The sequence below is a fragment of the Polypterus senegalus genome, chromosome 9, assembly GCF_016835505.1.
Source record: "Polypterus senegalus isolate Bchr_013 chromosome 9, ASM1683550v1, whole genome shotgun sequence".
NCBI classification, from domain to species: Eukaryota; Metazoa; Chordata; class Cladistia; order Polypteriformes; family Polypteridae; genus Polypterus; species Polypterus senegalus.
The window spans coordinates 8099769-8123290 of NC_053162.1; the positions used below are offsets into that span (position 1 = coordinate 8099769).

Consider the following 23522-nt stretch of genomic DNA (forward strand, 5'->3'; position numbering starts at 1 on the left):
CCACCGCTTTATGTCCTGCAACATCCCACCGACTGGAGTTGTTTATATTCCTGTTCTGCTGGCCATCTGATGATTAAGTTTTGTTATTAAGCTGAAAATGATGGTCCTCTGCTGTTACAAATACCTGCTCATTAGTTTTTTACTTTTTTTGTAGCTCTGTTTAGCCATAATTACTTATTTAAAGCACTTTGAGATACTTTCAAGTCATGAAAATGTGCTATATACTGAACAAAAATGTTATAGTTGAACTCAAATCTCATATTTCTTGTTAAAATGTCTGGAAGTGCATACTGAGTAGGTTGCTATATCATTGATTAGGACTGGGGTGTCCAACTCTGGTCCTGGAGGGCCGCAGTGCCTACAGGTTTTCATTCTAACCCTTTTCCTAATCAGTGGCCAGTTTTCACTGCTAATTAACTTTTCACCCATCCCTTTAATCGTCGTGCTAGAAGAGTTCAGCCCTCTAAATTGATTCCTTTCTTCATTAAATGACAACCAAGCAGAAATGAGACGTGAAACGAGCTAACAGATGACCAGTTAAACTGGGTCTTCAAACTCAAATCAGTTTCACTCCAATCACTTTCTTCATGAGAAGCCAATTCTTGCTGTTAATTAAAGCCGTTACTTAATTTCATGGCTTGTTGTTGCTCTCGTTTCCTCCGGGTGCTCCGGTTTCCTCCCACAGTCCAAAGACATGCAGGTTAGGTGCACTGGCGATTCTAAATGGGTGTGTGTGTGTGTGCCCTGCAGTGGGCTGGCGCCCTGCCCAGGGTTTGTTTCCTACTTTGCGCCCTGTGTTGGCTGGGATTGGCTCCAACGGACCGACGTGACTCTGTAGTTAGGATATAGCAGGTTGGATAATGGATGGATGGATGTACTGTACAGGTATTATATATAATATCCTTACATTGGATTAAGCATACATATCTTCACACATTTAATATATAGTATACCCTGATACAGTGGTGTGAAAAACTATTTGCCCCCTTCCTGATTTCTTATTCTTTTGCATGTTTGTCACACAAAATGTTTCTGATCATCAAACACATTTAACCATTAGTCAAATATAACACAAGTAAACACAAAATGCAATTTTTAAATGATGGTTTTTATTATTTAGGGAGAAAAAATCCAAACCTACATGGCCCTGTGTGAAAAAGTAATTGCCCCCTGAACCTAATAACTGCTTGGGCTACCCTTAGCAGCAATAACTGCAATCAAGCGTTTGCGATAACTTGCAATGAGTCTTTTAAGGCACTCTGGAGGAATTTTGGCCCACTCATCTTTGCAGAATTGTTGTAATTCAGCTTTATTTGAGGGTTTTCTAGCATGAACCGCCTTTTTAAGGTCATGCCATAGCATCTCAATTGGATTCAGGTCAGGACTTTGACTAGGCCACTCCAAAGTCTTCATTTTGTTTTTCTTCAGCCATTCAGAGGTGGATTTGCTGGTGTGTTTTGGGTCATTGTCCTGTTGCAGCACCCAAGATCGCTTCAGCTTGAGTTGACGAACAGATGGCTGGACATTCTCCTTCAGGATTTTTGGTAGACAGTAGAATTCATGGTTCCATCTATCACAGCAAGCCTTCCAGGTCCTGAAGCAGCAAAACAACCCCAGACCATCACACTACCACCACCATATTTTACTGTTGGTATGATGTTCTTTTTCTGAAATGCTGTGTTCCTTTTACGCCAGATGTAACGGGACATTTGCCTTCCAAAAGTTCAACTTTTGTCTCATCAGTCCACAAGGTATTTTCCCAAAAGTCTTGGCAATCATTGAGATGTTTCTTAGCAAAATTGAGACGAGCCCTAATGTTCTTTTGCTTAACAGTGGTTTGCGTCTTGGAAATCTGCCATGCAGGCCGTTTTTGCCCAGTCTCTTTCTTATGGTGGAGTCGTGAACACTGACCTTAATTGAGGCAAGTGAGGCCTGCAGTTCTTTAGACGTTGTCCTGGGGTCTTTGTGACCTCTCGGATGAGTCGTCTCTGCGCTCTTGGGGTAATTTTGGTCGGCCAGCCACTCCTGGGAAGGTTCACCACTGTTCCATGTTTTTGCCATTTGTGGATAATGGCTCTCACTGTGGTTCGCTGGAGTCCCAAAGCTTTAGAAATGGCTTTATAACCTTTACCAGACTGATAGATCTCAATGACTTCTGTTCTCATTTGTTCCTGAATTTCTTTGGATCTTGGCATGATGTCTAGCTTTTGAGGTGCTTTTGGTCTACTTCTCTGTGTCAGGCAGCTCCTATTTAAGAGATTTCTTGATTGAAACAGGTGTGGCAGTAATCAGGCCTGGGGGTGGCTACGGAAATTGAACTCAGGTGTGATACACCACAGTTAGGTGATTTTTGAACAAGGGGGCAATTACTTTTTCACACAGGGCCATGTAGGTTTCTCCCTAAATAATAAAAACCATCATTTAAAAACTGCATTTTGTGTTTACTTGTGTTATATTTGACTAATGGTTAAATGTGTTTGATGATCAGAAACATTTTGTGTGACAAACATGCAAAAGAATAAGAAATCAGGAAGGGGGCAAATAGTTTTTCACACCACTGTATATGATTAATTACACATATTTACATACTAATATACACATAATCCCTGCGGTAGGCTGGCGCCCTGCCCAGGGTTTGTTTCCTGCCTTGCGCCCTGTGTTGGCTAGGATTGGCTCCAGCAGACCCCCATGATCCTGTAGTTAGGAAATAGCGGATTGGATAATGGATGGATGGATGGATGGATGTTGTTGCTCTCATTCTGCCACAGAAAACATTTTCCAAAACTGTTGTTTTTCTGCTCTTTCAAAATGTTTTGGCGACCTGAGAGATCAGCCTTACCAAGACCATCACCTCTCTTTAATTTCAGATATTGTGTGATGGGCACTGGTCATGTTTTGCGTCTCATTATTGTTTGGCTGCTAGTTAATAACTATGGGGCATGAGTCAAGTTAACTAAAAGAAGTAATCAGCAGCAAAAACTGGTCACTAATTAAGAAGATGGTAAGAATGAAAACCTGCAGCCACTGCGGCACTCGAAGCCTGGAGTTCGCCACCCCTGGATTAGGACATAATGGTCATCAAAGTGTAGCATGTGTGTAAATCGGGAGCATCCTTGTGACAACTGGAGGTTAAGGACTCACAAACTAACAACACGCTCGCTAACTGCCTCTTCTTTTTCACTCAAATCCCACTAGCCCCTAACATCACTTCCTGGTTGGCCCCAGAGGACTCATGCCAGAAGTCGGCACTCATTCAAGGGAGAACAAAGCTCTGAGAGAGCGAAAAAGGAAAGCCATGAGACGAGCAACCTCATCCACAGTTCCCTTTCCAATTATAGTCTGGAATTTTCTTTCTTCTCATACTTTGCTGCATTGAACAGGTGTGATAAAGCAGTGGTTCCCAAACTGTGGTACCACTGGTGGTACACGGAGCCTTTTCAGGTGGTACGCATTGCGGTCCCTGAAATTTAATTTATCTGTGCAAAAAACCCTTTAGGACAAGCCTGTTGTGAGCAAAAACCAATGAAACTGTTTAAATACAATAATACGTGGATTCCCAAATTTAGTGTGCTGTGAAATTTCGTCATCTGAATAAATAAAACCAATTATTCGAATCAGTATTTAGTTCATGTAACGCTACCATAATTCCGTTTCGCGGAAGTCAGCTTCTACTTCTTCACTGTTTGAGCTTTTGGTCACTCGATGAAAGCACAACGCCGGTGTTCTGACGATTTGTCTTACTTTGTCGAAGTATCCTACCGTAGTTCTAATTAGCACATTAAATTAACAGTTTATTTATTACACACTATGTCAGCAAAAGCAACAGATTACTTGGCATGAATGGTGTATACACCGTATATGTTACACCCATCCGTTTATTGTAAGTCGTAACATTAAACTTATAACGTTATACCAACTGTAATTATATTACTGTAGTTATTAAACTGTAATAAAAGCATTAATGTAGTAAGGGTAAGAAAAGCATACAGTATCGCTACAGATCGACGAACAGTTGGCACGCTTCGAGAAAAGTTGCGTAATTTTGGTCTGCGCATGCGTAGCATCAGTGAGCGGCTCATTTCGATGGGTAGGATGTTTCGTTAGAACACCGGCACTATTTAGTCTTGGTAACTGCCTCACAGAAACCGCTCGCGTTTGTTGTTATACGTGCACTGCCGCTGTATCGCATCGTAGTCACTAGATCGGAGCACAAAGCCGATACCATTTCGCCTTCGGTAACTGCGTCACATACAGGCCGAAGGCAGGATTTAGTTTCGAGGCGGAATTTATCAATTTATGTACCTACAGAAAAATTTTCATTAATTTTATGTATCATTTCTTCCAATTCTTTAACTTTTATTCCGAATTCGGGGCGGTTTAGACCTGAACTCCCCAATACAGCTCTCCCTCCCTTTCAACAAGGTGCTGGTGGTACGTAACGCAACTCATTTAACCTCAGGTGGTACTTGACGTCCAAAAGTTTGGGAGCCCCTGTAATAAAGCACAAAGAAGTCAGAAAACATTTTGGGGGCGCCATGATGAACCGTGTATAATTGGATGAAATAAAGAATCAAAACACGAAAAAACAGGAAAACATCTTTTCAGACGGGAATTTACAAGTAGTCTAGCTCAAAGATGGTGGGGTGTTTGGTTTTATGGGGCCCAAGGCAGGTAAAGGTGGGTCCAGAAGGGTGGACGATGGATGTGATGACAGAGATGGTGAGGTGGTCAATCTTCCGTCCTGCAGAAGGAGGAGAAGAAAAGGCATTAGAGCACAGCGCCAACCCCTGGTCCAGTGGGTAACTACCATCACCAAAGGCCTTAAGCCAGTGGTTCTCAACCTGTGGGGCGCCTCTAGGGGGGCGCGAAGTAACAAAAAGGGGGGCGCGAAGATGTGAAAAAAAGAAAACAAGAATCAAAAATATGACAAAAAACATCTGTTGAAACCAAAACAAATTAACTTAAACTACATTCTGATACTAGAAAAATAAATATAGAGTTAGATAAATGTCAATAAAAGTTAAGTAGGTATAATAAAATATGCATATACATCTCAAAAAAATGTTAGGGGGGCGCGATTAAAACTGTTATGAAAACTCGGGTCACAAATACTTAAAGGTTGAGAAGTGTATGCGTGTGACAAGACCCTCAGGCCCCTGGGTGACTTCACTCCCTAACAGAGGGCTGATCACACTTTTAACAATGCAGTCAGCAGACACCCGGTCATTTCATGTACAGCGCTGTTTCCAGATCTTCCTTCTGGCACGCAGAGACTCAGTCGCGTCGCAGAGCAGTTCTCCTTTGGTAATTTCGCGGTGCGGAGACTAAACATTTCATTGACCTTGAGAAATTGGTGAAAGGACCAATGGGCACACACCCAGAATGCCCTGATGATAGATCCAGCATTGGTGTCCTTCCATCAGCACCATCCTTGCTCAGTGTTTTTCTGGTAATGGATACGGACTTTTGCAGTTTTTAGACTTTTCTAAAGTCTTTTACTCTTTCCTTTGGGTTCTTTCAGGATTGTCCTTTTATGCTCTTAGAAGTGAATTTAACAGAGTAAAGGCATTATAGAACAGCGCCAACCTCTGGATTCGGTGGGTAATTACTATCACTTGAGCCCTTAAGCTGTCTGCCATGCACACACACACACACGTGACACAGGGTACCGACTGGTCCCCAACACTTCATCGTGTTCCACTCATTACAATCATCACTTTGGGCAAAAACTGTACATAACCCTACAGTTCACAAATTGTCCATTAAATCCAACGCAATGTGCGCACCAAATGCAGCAGGCACTCATGGTGAACACCATATTTTAATTGTGGTATTACTAGTGATGTTGATGGCCATTCACATGCCATTCATGTTCTCTTCTGTGCTGCACTCTTGCGTTGTCGTGTATTAATAGTTTAAGCCTATGCCGTAATTATTATTTACAGAGCATTTATCAGTTGGATATTAGATTGGTGTTGTGTCCTTTTAATAAGGTCAGGCTGTTTTTGTTTGGGAAACACTGACTTAGTTTGCCATAAGTTTAAAATTAGGTACTGTGAGCATGTCCTTGTGCAGTAACAGCCCGTGGCTACTAAATAAATAGACCAAAAAAAAAAGCAAGAAAAGAAAACCTAAGAATGTACGTCCCCAGTGAGAAAGCTTTAGTGCAAACTCAGAACAGGAAATGTGTTCTCATCTGGAAGTATTTCCTTGCTGATTTGGGCTTTGGAAAAGAAGGAAGCTCCCTGACGACTGACTTGGCGAGGGTGGGGGGATGTGAGGGGGGTTAGGGAGGGGCTGTCTGATTGGAGTGCGCTCGGCCTTCTCACACTTTCATGGCTTTGCTCAGGGATTTGTCTCCTCACTTGGCAGGCCAGACGCTCGCAGATTCTCGACAGCGCTCGCCAGCTGTGGGGCCAACTGATGAGAAGGCAGTGCAATGGGATCCCCAGCTGTCCTGTTCTCTGGTTTGTCCTTACCGACAGATAGATAGATAGATAGATAGATAGATAGATAGATAGATAGATAGATAGATAGATAGATAGATAGATAGATATGAAAGGCACTATATAATAGATAGATATGAAAAGCACTGTATAAGAGATAGATAGATATGAAAGACACTATATAATAGATAAATAGATATGAAAAGCATTGTATAAGAGATGGATAGATATGAAAGGCACTATATAATAGATAGATACATATGAAAGACACTAAGATAGATAGATAGATATAAAGGCACTATATAATAGATAGATAGATAGATAGATAGATAGATAGATAGATAGATAGATACTTTATTAATCTTAAGGGGAAATTCACAAATCCCAAGGGGAAATTAGATAGATAGATATAAAGGCACTATATAATAGATAGATACATATGAAAGGCACTATATAATAGATAGATAGATAGATAGAGATAGATATGAAAAGCACTGTATAAGAGATAGATAGATATGAAAGGCACTGTATAATACATAGATAGATGTGAAAGGCACTATAGGATAGATAGATAGATAGATAGATAGATAGATAGATGTGAGATGCACTATAAAAATAGGATAGTAAAGATCGCATTAACACTAACAACTGGAAATTATTACTCTGTGAAATAACAGAACAGTGAAAAGAGATCAAATATATTGTTTGGATTTAAACTTTAAGTCGGAGACTTGTAGATCGTCTAATTCGTGTTGCCATCAGGGAAAAGTAGTGCTTCTTCCCAATGAAGAGGCGTATCTGCGAGAATTAAAAGATTTGTTGTTTGGTAAAAGTGAAATCCACATACGCGAGCGGCAGAGACTCAGTGGCCGGTGCATAGCACAGGCCGGGGTGTTGGCGAGCGAAGTGAGCAGGGTGCAAAGCTCGCTAGTCTTCAATATTTTAAGCAAAATTACATTTTTAGTTTCATCATTCACAGGTACAAAATAATGAAAAGGGCCTGAAACAAAAGTTTGGGCCCTAACATGGTCAGCACTTAGTAAGAACCCCTTTGGTGAGTATCACAGCTTGGAAATGCTTTCTGTAGCCAGCTAAGACTCTTTCAATTCTTATTTGGGGTATTGGGGTATTTTTGCCATTTCATCCTTGCAAAAGAATTCCTGGGCCATCTTACATGCTCTTTTGAGATTTCTCCACAGAGTTTCAATGATGTTTAGGTCAGGGGACTGTGAAGGCCATGGCAAAACTGTCAGCTTGTGCCTCTTGAGGTGTGTTTCAGATCATTATCTTATAGTTGGACCCATCCTCTGTTTAACTTCAACTTTTTAACAGATGGTGTGATGTTTGCCTCTAGAATTTGTTGCCATTTATTTGAATCCTTTCTTCCTTCTACCAATGACATGTCCCCTTTGCCACTGGCTGCAGCACAATCCTGAATGGTGTGCCTAGGATGCAGAAAAGGTTTTCTTCTGCTGACTCTTAATGTAAAGGTCCTATTTGTTTGCATGTCGCTACACAGTAGAACAGAGCACCACCACTCCAGAGTCTGCTAAATCTTCATGGATGGACTTTTGCTGTCAAACAGGGGGTTTTATTGGCCTTTCTAGCAATCCAACCAGCAGTTCTTTCAGAAAATGTTCTAGGTCTTCCAGACTTGACCTCCATCATTCATGTTCACTGCCATTTCTTAATTGCATTACGAACTGAGGTAACAGCTACCTGAAAACTCCTTGCTAACTTCTTGTCACCTTCTCCTCCTTTGTGAGCATCAGCTGTTTTATTTTTAAGGGTACCTGACAGCTACTTAGAGGAGCCCATGGCTGCTGATTGCTAGGGCGAGGTTTGAGGAGTCTTGAGAATTTATACAGCTTTGACATTTGCATCACCTGGGGTTTCCTAACAGAGAGCCATATTCTTAATGAGCTAACGAAGGTCTGAGGCCTTGTAAAATGTTATCTTGAGACGTCAAATACCTTGGGGTGCCCAAACTTTTGCATGGTGCTCCTTTCCTTTTTTCACTGTACAATTGTACAAAACAAAAGCAATAAGCTACTCTTGCATAACATGCTAAGAAGAAATGTGCCATCTTTAACGTTGTATGTTTTTGTGATCAGCTCACTTAACTATTCACAGTAACAGACTGTGCAAGGTTGCCCAAACTTTTGCATGCCACTGTACATTTATGTACACACGAACTACGTAAAGCAGTTATGCTATCTGGTCCTGGTGATTTGTTAGATTGCAGCCTATTTAATCCAAGCAACTCTTCTCCCTCTACAATTTCCAAGTCAGCCAGTACCTCCTTAGTTGTCCCTGTTACTTTCTGAAGGTTATTGACTTCTTCACACGTTAAACGTCAATCAAAAACTTTATATTGTGATGCCTCTCTGTGTCCGTAATCAGGCCAGCCGTGAGGCTCAGAGACTCCCTGTTAGATCAAAGTAAGTCTTAGTTGAGAAGGAGCCGTTGCTATCTAACGTCTCCTTCCTTTCCTTCACACTGTGCACAACCAGTAGACCTGCTGTTTATGCCGTCTGCTTAAGTTTTCAGATCTCTCCTCCATCTTAGGCTGTACATTCAACAGAGAACCACCCACAGTTAAACACTGTTAGATATCTAGAACTTTATTTGTCCACAGGGGTAACTTTGGGAATATAAATAGAGTTATATTTTTGAATATAAATTGATTGTTGTTATGCTCAGACTGTATAACACACTAGTGTGACTGCATCTGAGTATTGTGTGCAGCTCTGGCTACCACTCTACAAGAAAGACATAGCTGGACATGAAGCTGTGCTGACGAGAGCAACCAAGTGCATCATGGGACTTGATGACATGTCCTACTATGAGAGTCTTTGAAGAAGGAGACTGTGTGGGAACCTAAGACAAGTTGTAACGGCCGAACCCTTATTCCCAGCCGGCAGCTACACCTCCAAGACCTGTGGCCTGGATAATTAACTGAGAACCTTTTTTCCTGCCAAGCCGTACTCTTACACAGATAAACTTTCCCCCCCACAATCGTCGGTTTGAAATGCAAAGACAATAAGCAGAATGTAAAATTAAACAAGAATAAATGTATTAAATGACACAAGACACGCCACAAGACAAATGTACACCCAAATATTCCTTCACCCCAACAATCCCCAAGCAACACTGACAATATATATATACAAATCCCCTCCCTTGTCCACGTAACATATAACACACACCACACAAACGACAAATGGCTAGCAAACAGAATGATTGTGAACTTGAGTCCGATACGTGAATAAATGTCCTGAATACGGGTACTGATTAGTGGCGATTGTAATGTTTGTATTTCCCGGCGTTTGGAACAACCTCACCGTGATTCCTCGGCGTGTGGTGAATGATGATTCGACCCCGGGGTCTTCAGCGGCAAGCAGGTTGAAAGGCAGTCCGGATGAATGAAAAACAAACTGGATGAAAGCGCAATGGAATGATTCGGCAGGCAAGTTGTGATCGTGAATGCGATATTGGTCTCCTCTTTGTCTCCTCTTTCTTTCTTTCTTTCTTTCTCTCTCTCTCTCTCTCTCTCTCTCTCTCTCGTGCTAGTCCCTCTTTCGTCTCCTCCTCTTCTCCTTAAATAGTCCGTGACAGTAGTAATTGATTAATTGATATACACAGGTGCTTTCCAGATTAGTGGTTGTGAACTCCTCCCATCATCCATCCTCCTTTACGGGGACAACATTAACTGATACACATACACGCAGTCAATGGGACAATGAAACGAGACACACACACAGCACTGACATTTAAACACTATGTGGCACCGCTACAAAGTCTTCAGAATTCTTAAAGGCTTTGATAAAGTATGAGGCGGGCACAGTGCCGCTAAGATTCACACCACTACAAGGATGGTGATTTATTTATTTTTTTCAGTATGGACTGCTGGAAAGCACCCAGCCTTGGCCCAACTCACACACATTCACTCACAGAGACACAGAAACAAATGGATCAAACAGTAATCAACACAAATGTATTAAACAAAATGAATTGGATATAATCCAACACACAATGAACAAAACAGTCCCTACCTCAGTCCCGTCGGCCATCACACATACAGTTGTGCCTCAAAGTTTGTGAACCCTTTAGAATTTTCTAGATTTCTGCATAAATATGACCTAAAACATCATCAGATTTTCACTCAAGTCCTAAAAGTAGATAAAGAGAAACCAGTTAAACAAATGAGACAAAAATATTATACTTGGTCATTTATTTATTGAGGAAAATGATCGAATATTACATATTAGTGAGTGGCAAAAGTATGTGAACCTCTAGGATTAGCAGATAGTTTGAAGGTGAAATTCGAGTCTGTGTTTTCAATCAATGGGATGCCAATCAGCTGTGTGTGGGCACCCTGTGTTATTTAAAGAACAGGATCTATCAAAGTCTGCTCTTCACAACACATGTTTGTGGAAGTGTATCATGGCACCAACAAAGGAGATTTCTGAGGACCTCACAAAAAGAGTTGTTGATGCTCATCAGGCTGGAAAAGGTTACAAAACCATCTCTGAAGAGTTTGGACTCCACCAATCCACAGTCAGACAGATTGTGTACAAATGGAGGAAATTCAAGACCATTGTTGCCCTCCCCAGGAGTGGTCAACCAACAAAGATCACTCCAAGAGCAAGGCGTGTAATAGTCGGCGAGGTCACAAAGGACCCCAGGGTAACTTCTAAGCAACTGAAGACCTCTCTCACATTGGCTGATGTTCATGTTCATGAGTCCACCATCAGGAGAACACTCAACAACAATGGTGTGCATGGCAGGGTTGTAAGGAGAAAGCCACTGCTCTCCAAAAAACATTGCTACCCATCTGCAGTTTGCTAAAGATGACGTGGACAAACCAGAAGGCTATTGGAAGAATGTTTTGTATACGGATGAGACCAAAATAGAACTTTTTGGTTTAAATAAAAAGCGTTATGTTTGGAGAAAGGAAAACACTGCATTCCAGCATAAGAACCTTATCCCATCTGTGAAACATGGTGGTGGTAGTATCAGGGTTTGGGCCTGTTTTGCTGCATCTGGGCCAGGACGGCTTGCCTTCATTGATGGAACAATGAATTCTGAATTATATCAGAGAATTCTAAAGGAAAATGTCAGGACATCTGTCCATGAACTGAATCTCAAGAGAAGGTGGGTCATGCAGCAAGACAACGACCCTAAGCACACAAGTCGTTCTACCAAAGAATGGTTAAAGAAGAATAAAGTGAATGTTTTGGAATGGCCAAGTCAAAGTCCTGACCTTAATCCAATCGAAATGTTGTGGAAGGACCTGAAGCGAGCAGTTCATGTGAGGAAACCCACCAACATCCCAGAGTTGAAGCTGTTCTGTATGGAGGAATGGGCGAAAATTCCTCCAAGCCGGTGTGCAGGAATGATCAAAAGTTACCGGAAATGTTTAGTTGCAGTTATTGGGGGGTCACACCAGATACTGAAAGCAAAGGTTCACATACTTTTGCCACTCACAAATATGTAATATTCGATCATTTTCCTTAATAAATAAATGACCAAGTATGATATTTTTGTCTCATTTGTTTAACTGGTTTCTCTTTATCTACTTTTAGGACTTGAGTGAAAATCTGATGATGTTTTAGGTCATATTTATGCAGAAATATAGAAAATTCTAAAGGGTTCATAAACTTTCAAGCACCACTGTATAACAAAACTCGCAAACAACAACACGTATGATAAACACAAAGTCCAATACACTGTCCATATGAAATGACAACTGAGGATATGGAAATCATGCAGAAGCGATATTCCAGAGAACAGCTCACTGTAAGTAATGTAAAACGATCCTAATGGTATTCCTGATACATTGAGGGGTGATGAGATTGGGAACACTCCCTCCAATGAAGAACGAAAACCAATCAGGCACAAAGCAGTCCATATTCCATACAGGTGTGGTGATCCCAGACAAAGCAATAATCCAAAGGTAGATGATAATGATGGCCACACAGACGAGTGAACACTGACACAAAGACTTCCGAACCTCCTTACTGACTAGCCGGCTTCTCTCTTCAAAGCTCCTACTGGCCAATCTTGTCCCCAGCAGCTCCTGCACTCTCCTCAGACGTCCAGTCAGGGCCGCAGCAGGGTCTGCCGGGAGTTGAAGTTCTTAAATCACATAGCGCTGCTACAAGTAGATCCAGCAGAATTCTTTTACCTTAATGGTGACTCACATATCTGAGGACATCAGTGGAAATTAAGTGGAATTGGAGTGATGCTAGGAAGCACTTGTCTATGCAAAGAGTTGTGGGAATCTGGAACAAACCTCAGCGACGTAGATTCGAAAGTAGAAACCTTGAAAGCCTTTAAGAAGGATCTGGATGAGCCATTGGGACAGCTTAACTCTTAGCTATATAAACGGGCTTGATGGACTTAGTGGTCTCCTCTTGGTCATTACATTAATTATGTTGTTATGTCAGCTCTCTGTATTCTGGACTGGTGAACTGGTTTGCAGTTTGTTTTTATTGTTTTCCACTATGTCGGTGTACACTTTATATTCCGTGGCCATGCTGTTTATTTATCCTTTGTGTAGTGCCTATCATATCTAGTAATGAGTGTGTCTTATGTAATAATTTTTCATAACTGTCTGTCTCTCTGTACTGCACACTGTAGCAGTGTATGGGCAGTTTCAGTTATTCCGGTTACCTGATTGTTTACTTTATTAAATGCCTTGTGGTGCTGCCTGCTGCTAATTCGACCGTATAAATGAAGGGGTGATTAATAATCTAAAAGCCTCAAACCAGGACTCAGGTAGATGGATGATAAAAATCCAAGGAAGCAACAATCATTGATCGAGCTGCCCTATGGAATCCTGAGGGTTCGTGGGATCCCCTCGAGGTTGCTGGATATCATGGCCGGCCTGAACACTGGTATTGTGAGCGCTGTGCAGAGTAGAAGCAGGATCACTGTGTTTTTCCCAGTTGATTCTGGGGTTTGTCAGTGGTGTGTTCTGCTCCAACTCTGTTCAATGCTTGCATGGACTGGGTGTTGGGCAAGGTCTTGGAGTCCAGCGGCTGTGGGGCATCTGTTGGTGAAGAAAGATTCACAGATCTTGACTTTGCTGACGATGCTGTGATCTTCACAGAGTCAATGGAGGCTCTGATCACAGCGCTCGAGAGACTGAGTGAGGAGTCTCAGTGTCTGGGCTTGTGAGTGTCCTGATAAAAAACAAAGATCCAGGCCTTTAATGACCTCTTGGGCACGGCTATCAGCAGTGTGTCTGTCTGTGGAGAGAGTGTTGACCTCATCAAGAGGTTTACTTACCTTGGCAGTGACACTCATGTGACTCTGGTGACTCTTCCTATGAAGTCAGTAGACGGATTGGAAAAGCATGGGGGGTCATGAGGTCACTGGAAAGGGGTGTGTGGCGCACTGCAAGATGTTGAATGCACCACGATAAAGTCAAACTAACGCACCTCACTCAATTTTGCGGAATCACGACGATAAAGTCAAACTAACGCACCTCACTCAATTTTGTTGAATCTCGACGATAAAGTCAGACTAACGCACCTCACTCTATTTTGCCAAATCGACTAATGCACCTCACTCCATTTGGCCGAATCATGATGCAGTCTTTTTCTTTCTCACACCCCCTGCAGTCCCATCCTGCACCCGGGCACCCATGGTTGGGAATAAAAACAGAATTTTAGAAATATTGATTTTTTCATGTTGTTTTGTTTTTTTATAGTCAGCTTCAGTTATGCAAATTGTGATTTCTGTTTTGTTTTTGTTTTATTTGCTTTTTTTTTTCTATTTTTCACTTATACATGTATCTCTTTAACAGGAAAAAGAAAAGAAGTATATGCTCCCTGTGGACAACCTGAAGCTCAGGGATGTAGAAAAAGGATTCATGTCCAGCAAGCACATCTTTGCCCTCTTCAACACTGAGCAAAGGTTAGTTGTTCTTTGTGGTGAAGCCTGTCCAGGGTCCATGGTGGATCTGAGCAGATGCGGGTGTTTTAATAGAATGGTGCGCCTCATGACTTCGTGAGTGTGCAGGAGGAAAGCTGTGCAGCCACAGAGTACTTAATGGAGAAACTGGCTGATCTCTTGTTTCTGTGTGTGAGCACAATCGGCACAGTCATCCCTCATTAGTGCACCGAGGTTAGTTTAAAGCTCCTGCACTTATAGTGTTGTGGAAATGTCTGAGGAGGATTTGGTCTGGTGGGACAAAAAAAAGGAAAAATGAAGGAAAAGAAAAGCTTGGAGAACAGGATTAGGTAGTCAGGGCAGTGCCATGGAGAGGAGGCAAAGCAGTCAGGGATGCCCTGCAATGGAGGAATGGCACTCCAGGAGCACACAAACTGAGTAGCTAGGAGCAGGGGGTGACCATGGGCTCCAGAGGGTCCTGTTGAACTTACAAACATTACATTTATTTACAGTGGGTATAGAAAAGAATCCCCCCCTTCAAAATATTACCATTTGTTTTGCTTTACAGCCTTAAATGAAAACACACAAGCCAATATTTCTTCCCAGCTTTACTTACTCAGTGCCACCTATAACATCCAAGTGAAAGACATCACAGCTACAGTTCAGAAGACTTATTAAAAAAAAAACAAACAAGACCTACTGAGATTAATAAAGGATCATCCCCCCCAATGTCAGTGTCATTTTGTTGACCCCCCTTTTACTTTAATGACAGCCTTGAGTCTGTTGATTCTTCTCTATCAGCTTTGCACATCTAGATTGAGTAATATTTGCCCCCCCACTCTTCTTTACAGTTGAACTGTTCAAGTTCGGTCACATTGGACGGTGAGCGTTTTTGGTCTGCTATCTTCAGATTTTTTTTCACAGATTTTAAGTGTGGTGTGTGCTTCGGGTCGTTGCCGTGTTGAAAGGTGAACATTCTGCCCATCTTCAACTTTCTGGCAGAGGGTAGCAGGTTTTCTCCATTTCTCCTTCTGCCCTAATGAGAGCCCCAGGCCCCCCACAACAGGATGCTGCCACCTCCATGCTTTACTGTAGGTATGGTGTGTTGTGGATGGTGAGCTGCATTGGTGGACCGTTGGTACTGAGGCCAAATACTTTGAATTTGGTCTTATCTGACCAGAAGACCCTTTTCCACTTGGCATCAGAATCTTCAAGGTGCATTCTGGCAAAGCTCAAACGAGCCTTAATGTGGCCTTTCTTGAGAAGTGTGACCCTCCCGAACAAGCCACAATTGTGAAGCACTTGTGAAATTGTTGTCACATACACACAATGACCACTCTTTGCCATCAAATCCTGTAACTTCTTCAAAGTGGCCATTGGCCTCCTGGTAGCCTGTCTTACCGGTTTCCTCCTTGTTCTTCCATCCAGTTTGAAGGATCCAGGGAGGGTCCTAGTCGTACCAAACCCTTCTTTATGATGGACTTTACTGACTTCCTTGGGATTGATAAACCCTTTGAGATTTTTTTTGTCTCCATCTCCTGTCTTATGTCTGTCCACAACTCTATCCCTGAGATCTTTTGAAAATGGCCTGCCACCCATAGTCAGGTGTTTGCTGTCAGTTGCTCTACCAAGCAAGGGAATGAATGGACCAGGAACATCTTCACTAATCACACCGATCACAACTGATCACAGATGGAAGGAAGCCAGTAACCGCAGTGGAAATGGTGGGCACTGACACCTGATTAAGTTTAGGATGTGGGGGTGATCCTTTATACATCTCAGTACAGTGGTACCTTGCGATACAAGTTTAATTCGTTCCGTGACCGAGCTCGTAAGTCAAAATGCTCGTATCTCAAATCAATTTTCCCCATTAAAATGAATTGAAATTAGATTAATTTGTGCCAGCCCCCAAAAAACTAGCCCAATTTTTTGTTAAATGTTTTCAACATAAGAAAAATGTATTTATAATGAACAAATATTGTATACAAACAAAATAAAACCTAATACATAAAAGAGAATCGAAAGAAAAAAACAGATGTTGGCGGAGCCGATTAGCGTCTTGTATTATTTTTTTCTTTCACTTCACTTTTGCCTAACTTAATTTTCTTCTTCACTTGTTTTTTTTTTTTTTTAGCCACGCTTTCATCACTTTCATTCGCAGGGCGTTTCCATAGAAACCTGTCCAAGGAGCTTTGTTTCTTCCTACCCTTTAGAAGGTTTCTGAAATGAGTTAGGCGAGTGTCATTAAATTGCGCCGCTGCACGACCAGTTGCAACTTTTTCAGGATGTTCCGAAACTTTATTGCCAACACTTCCTTTATCTCAGTCGAAGAGATAAGCTCCTCCACCTCTGGCTCATCTGCGATACCAAACTCTTGCAGAACCTCTGTATGTTGCTGCGTCTGTAGTTCCGTCAACTCCTCCGTCGTCAGTTCCTCTGAATGTGCAGTGACAAGCTCTTTGATGGCTCATATCTCGAATTTTTTCAAGGCAAAAAATCAACCTAGTGTCGGGTCGTATCTCAAAAAACTCATATGTTGGGGCGCTTTTATCTCAAGGTACTACTGTATTTCTTGGTTTTGATTTTTTAAAATTCTTCTGTACTGTAGCTGTGATATCTTTCACTTTGGCATTGAGTAAGTAAAGCTGGAAAAAATATTGGTTTCTGTGTTTTCATTTAAGACTGTAAAGCAAAAAAAATGGGAATATTTCAAAGGGGGGGGTTCTTTTCTATACCCATTATAGTGGGCTGACACCTTTTTCCACAGCGACTTACAACATTTATGATCCAATGGGTTCCATTTCTTTAGTTTTTCCTATTACAGCACAGGCCAGTCAAGTGACTTGCTAAGGGTCACACAGTGGCGTCAGCAGTGGGATTTGAACCCACAACCTTAACGGCTATGCCACACTGCCCATCTACAGATGAGGGGGCCTGGCTCAAAGTGGCTGGGATGGGAGTCGGATGGTGGGCTGTTTGCGCCGGGGGTCTCAGACCCGTGTGATTGAGCCACTGGAGACAAGAGAGTGGAGCACTGGGAAGTGAGAGGGAAAGAAGTTGATCCTGACTTTGGTTTCATTCTGTGTTTTAGATATTTAATCATTTATTGACTTTATTGGTTTTACTTCTTCCAGTGCACGTTTGTTTTTTATGGATTATTGGTTGAAGACTTTTGAAGCGGTGCACTTTTTGAACATTGTCTGTTCGAATGAACTGTGCACTTTTTGCTCTGATAAGGGGCTGTGCTGTGTCCTCACTCACCCTAGTCCACCCTGTGGGTACCCGGGGTGGGCATCACATTCTTCTTTACATATAGTAAACACCGCCTAAGCCAGTCACTTTCTGCCAGGCCTAACATAAATGATTTGTCCAAACTGCTGATCAGTAGCAGACAATGGAAACCAAAGCAGAAAAGACAATAGAAAGATGACTTGGCGAATGATGACAGGTTGTTGTTGCTCTTTGTTTTGTTTTTTTGTTTTGTTTTTTTTCCTACCCTAAAGTGGGTCAAGGTCTTCTGAGGAATCACAATCTGGGATAACGCAGACTGAAAATGTGTTTTTCTAACATCAATAAGGTGCGCCATTCAGCTGAAACGTGTTCGCCTCCTGCTGTTTGTTTACAGGAATGTGTACAAGGATTACCGGCAGTTGGAGTTGGCCTGCGAGACTCAGGAAGAAGTTGACAGCTGGAAAGCGTCATTTCTTCGTGCCGGCGTCTATCCGGAGCGCATTGCGGTACGTCTCGGCTTAGTGTTTTGTGGGTGGGAGTTCAGGGAGAGCAGTTAGTGTGTAAAGTCGGGACACAAAGCCACCGTAATGCCTGTTTGCTGTTAAGCACATGAAAACAAAAGCTTTTGGGGGTCAATTGACTTTTTTTTAATCTTGTATCTTTTATTTTACAGAGTCCAAAAAACAATAAGTTAGTAAAAAATAAATATGTGTGTATATGTCATTGCATCGGAGCTTAGCCTGTCATGTTTATCTGTGTAGCTGAGTATGTGGTAAGCTCCACTTTACAGCACTTAAATTATAGCAACGTTTTTAAGGAAAAGTCTGGTTGGGTCAGTTTTTATGTCAGAAATCATACTCAACTACACACAAGTGTCCCGTACATAAAAAATTTAAAAAAAAGTGAACTTGCAGTGCGTCCGTTCTCCCATATTGTCCCATTCCATATCTTTTAACAAAAGAGTCAAAACCATTTGTGATAAAAGCATAAAAAAGAACATAAATAAACTCATTCTTAAATAAATACAGAGCCCTCCCATAATGCTTGGGGCAAAGACACATGCTTTCTTTGATAGCCCCCCCACAGTATAAAATTACAAGTCAAACAATTCAGACTTTCCTTTAAGGGGATTTGCTTACTTTTTTCTACATGGTCCTTCCCAATCCCCCCATTTCAGGATACTAAAATGATCGGGACAAGATAGGATTAGAAATGAGGATATTAGAGGGGGCAGGACAGTGGCGCAGTGGGTAGCGCTGCTGCCTAGCAGTTTGGAGACCTGGATTCACTTGCGTGGAGTTTGCATGTTCTGCCAGTGTCTGCATGGGTTTCCTCCTACAGTCCAAAGACATGCAGGTTAGGTGCATTGGCATATGTGTGTGTGTGTGTGTCCTGCGGTGGGCTGGCACCCTGCCCGGGGTTTGTTTCCTGCCTTGTGCCCTGTGCTGGCGCGGATTTGCTCCAGCAGACCCCCATGGCCCTGTAGTTAGGATATGGCGGGTTGGATAATGGATGGATGGATGGACATTAGAGGGTCAGTTCAGGTTGAATGGTTGGGAGACAAAGTCAGAGAGGCGAGATTGCGTTGGTTTGGACATGTGTGAAGGAGAGGTGCTGGGTATATTGGGAGAAGGGTACTAAGGATAGAGCTGTCAGGTAAGGGGAAGAGAGGAAGGACTAAGAGGTGATTTATGGATGTGGTGAGAGAGGACATGCAGGTGACGGGTGTAACAGAACAAGATGATGAGGACAGGAAGATATGGAAAAAGTTGATCCGCTGTGGTGACCCCTAACGGGAGCAGCCAACAGTAGAAGAAGAAGAAGAAGAAGAGTCAATAGCTTCCATCAACTAAAAACTGACTGTTGATGTTACAAAAATAAAAAAATGCTTAGTTATTATCTTATACTATTTCACCCTGATCCAAGTCTTACATTTTTACAATTGTTTGCAAGTCCGAAAGGCAGCTAAACGAGCCCTTTGCACTACTACTAATATCAGACCTGAGACTACACAACGTACTCCAAATTAAATGAAGGGGCGTGGCTATGACATCACATCCTTTCCCACTGGCCCTTGTTGGTGACGTAAACGGTGCGCAGGAAAAGAGGAAGGACTAAAAGAAGGTTTATGGATGTGGTGAGAGAGGACATGCAGGTGATGGGGGTGACTGAACAAGATGATGAGGACAGAAAGAGATGGAAGAAGATGATCCGCTGTGGCAGCCGGAAGAAGAAGAAGAAAAAAAAGATAATGATCGGGACAATTGGCGTCACAGGTGTTTGTGCTCTGTGGTGGGCTGGCGCCCTGCCCAGGGTTTGTTTCCTGCCTTGCGTCCTGTGTTAGCTGGGATTGGCCCCAGCAGATCCCTGTGACCCTGTAGGATATAGCGGGTTGGATAATGGATGGATGGATGGATGGTGATTGTGATCACTAAGGTGGGTTTCATGGCTTCATAAGATACCTCAGCTTGCTTCTCCCCTTTGGAGTTCAACAGGAGGACAAGAGCTGTGCTAATGAAAGTCAAAGAAGCCATCATGAGGCAGAAAAACAAGAATAAAACCATTAGAGACATCAGTAAAACTTCAGGATGAGCTAAAGTACCTGTCTGGAATATCATGAAGAAGAAAGAACACACTGGTGGGCTCAGGAATCATAAAGGGACTGGCAGGCCAAGGAAGACCTCCACTGATGATGACCGAAGAATCCTCACTATGGTCAAGGAAAACGCCTGTCTGACAGATCATACACAGTCTTCAGGGGGCCGATGTGTGTGTGTGTGTGTGTGTGTGTGTGTGTGTGTGTGTGTGTCAGAGATGACTATCAGCAGAAGACTTCATGAACGGAAACACAGAGGACACAATCCAAGATGGACACCTCAAAAACAGGATGGCCAGATGACAGTTTGTGACAAAGGACTTCAAAGAGTCTTCAGAATTCTGGTAAAAAGTTCTTGTGGATAGACAAGACAAAGATGAACCTCATCAGAGTGATGGTGAGAGCAAAGTGTGGAGATGACAAGGAACTGCAAAGCAGACCACATCATCTGTTAAACATGGCAGTGCTGGGGGTGTTATGGCTTGGGCATGTATGGCTGCCACAGATCCTGGCACACTTCTCTTTATTGATGATGGAGCTGCTGACAGCAGCCGCTTAGTGATTTCTGAGGTGTGTAGAAACATCTGATCTGCTCAAGTTCCAGTGATTGTCTCCGAACTCATTGTTCTGCACTTCATCCTACAGGGTGGTCCAGATCTAATTATGCAGATCCAGATCGTCTGGATGACTTTGATTTATTTATGCGGGGATGATTCTAGTTCGGTGCGAAGACGATTCTTCATGTCGTCAGTTCGCTTACTTCTCATTGGTCCGGGAATTTTCGGGTGATTTTCTATGTAATAAACTTAGTAAGTTATAGCATAATGAAAATTGCATAATTAGATCTGGACCACCCTATACAACAAGATAATGAGCCAAACAGACTGCTGAGGCCACACAGAGCTAAAAACTGGGAAATTCTTGAATGGCCAAGCCAGTCACTCAGTTTAAATCCAACTGAGCAGGCCTTCCATATGCTGAAGAGAAAACAAGCAGGAGCTGAAGATGGCTGCATGAGAGGCTTGGCAGAGCATCACCAGAGAAGACCCTCAGCACCTGGTGATGTCTGTGAATGGCTGACTTCAAGCAGTCACTGCAGGTGAGAAATATGCGACAAAGTCCTAAATATGACAACGGCTTTAATAGACCTGCCATTGCTGTGTCCAGACAACATGGTGCCCTGAAAGAAGCAGGGTCACCTGAATATGTATAAATGTAAAGTCTGTAATGTGCTTGCTCTTCATTCATAAGTCCGAATTGTTTGATTTGTAATTTGAAACTGTGGAGCAGAAGGGTCAATGTCACAAACATTATGGAGGGCACTGATGGTGAAAGGGTGGCGCAGTGGTAGCGCTAAGGAGACCTGGGTTCACTTCTTCCCGTGTCTGTGTGGGTTTTCTCCCACAGTCCAAAGACATGCAGGTTAGGTGCATTGGCAATCCTAAATTGTCCTTGGTGTGTGTATGTGTGTGTGCCCTGCGGTGGGCTGGCACCCTGCCTGGAGATTTGTTTCCTGCCTTGCGCCCTGTGCTGGCTGGGATTGGCTCCAGCAGAGCCCCGTGACCCTGTAGTTAGGATATAGCGGGTTGGATAATGGATGGATGTATTATATATAATATCCTTACATTGGATTAAGCATACATATCTTCACACATTTAATATATAGTATACCCTGATATATGATTAATCACACATATTTACATACTAATATACACATAATTCCTGCGGTAGGTTGGCACCCTGCCCAGGGTTTGTTCCTGCCTTGCGCCCTGTGTTGGCTGGGATTGGCTCCAGCAGACCCCCGTGACCCTGTAGTTAGGACATAGCGGGTTGGATAATGACTGACTGATGGCGAGAGTCCGTACTGTAGTAGCAAATTAGCTGCTCCCAGTTTCCTTAGCAAAGCACAGGAGCAGGTCTCGCCCACTCTGACATTTTTTTAAATGCAATTTCTAATTTGAATTAGATCAATAAAACACGCTGAGAGAGAGAACGCAGCGCTAGTCTGTTTTCCAAAAAGCAGTTTTTGTTGTCAATGAAACTGTAAAAGCAAAAAAAAAACCACACTGATTCCAATTGGAATAACACTGGACATCTCCCTGTGACGCCATTTTGGGCGAGTAGGTTAAGAAAACAACAACATTACAGCAAAGTGGAGTTGGGAAAGAAACAACAAGGAATAAGTGAGCCGAGTCTGCAGGTCACATGAAACAGTAAGCGAGATTTGCAGAGTAGTGACCCTCCACTGTAGCGCTCCTCCGATTGGGCCGCATTTTACTGTACATACAACCATTGAGGGACAAAACGTGACATCTTGAAGCAACTTCTGAAGTTTCCTCAATGCCCGTTATGGTGCCTCACGTTCCATCTCCATGCTTTTCTGGTTTTCATACCTGTGAACTTCAACACAATCAACATACGGTGGAACGGTGCTGAGATAATCCGCTTCCTCCGAGTCCCTTCATAGACTCCAGGCAAAGGAGAGCAGCAAGCCCAGAGAAGATGAGCCAAGCTTCTCTGCTGGAAAAGAGGCGTCAATTAACTTTATTGGCACATTAACGAGACTGAGCATTTCAAATATTACATCGACATCGAAAAAATGGCCACTCCGGCTAGGACAGCAGACCCCATAAGCTCACTTTTGGGTCATTTTGCCCTATTTTAATCATGCCCACCTAGAATTCCTTGGTTTGTAGTTTTGTGTTTCTCCATCCCTGCCTTGAACATTTTTTTAGTTGGGATGTCAGTTTATTTTTTTGTATTTTTTTTTGAAGAAAGCAAACTTCCATATAATCCTGTCAAATTTAGCAAACCATAATTCAACCCCTGCCCAAGAGAAAGAGAGAAGAGACATAATGTGAGCAAATCTTTAAAAAACGACCAAGAAAGTTGGCTGGCAATTTATGTTATTGTGACACCACAAACTAACACCATCAACCTCCGGCGTGCCTTCACTTCCTGAAATGTGCCTGAGGCCTGAGCTAAATACGTGGGCACAGACAGGTAATACCAGCGGTGTGAGATGAAGGCAGGTAGGAACGGTGAAATAGAACAGCATCCTAGGTAGGCCATGAAAGGAATCAGCTGAACAACAAGAAGACGACGTCAAAACGGGGAGCAAGCAGTAAGCACAAAGCATCAAAGTTAGGCAGGAATGAACTGTCATGGCTGTTTTAAGGTGTTTTCCTGCTGCTCTGCAAAAAAACAAAAATGTTTTATGACACTCATACACTACGTAGACTGCATGCTTTATCTTATCTTCATTGAAAAAAGATTAAATGATGCCACTCTTTTGTATTTTTTTCTTGCTCCTCTTGAAAAAAATAACAGGAAAAGGATAAAGTAAG

At 42.5% G+C, this 23522-nt stretch overlaps 1 protein-coding gene across 8 annotated transcripts in view; it reads left to right on the top strand.

Annotated features, from left to right (window-relative positions):
* dnm1a (dynamin 1a) overlaps window positions 1-23522 on the top strand; it is a 471312-nt gene that overhangs the window by 382115 nt on the left and 65675 nt on the right. For 7 of the 8 annotated variants that reach the window (XM_039762667.1, XM_039762670.1, XM_039762673.1 and 4 more), the window contains 3 exons: window positions 14263-14372; window positions 17974-18085; window positions 23506-23517. In XM_039762667.1, coding sequence (XP_039618601.1) covers window positions 14263-14372; window positions 17974-18085; window positions 23506-23517 — 234 coding nt within the window. The remainder of the gene's footprint in view (window positions 1-14262; window positions 14373-17973; window positions 18086-23505; window positions 23518-23522) is intronic. The other variant, XM_039762669.1, reaches the window with a different exon arrangement.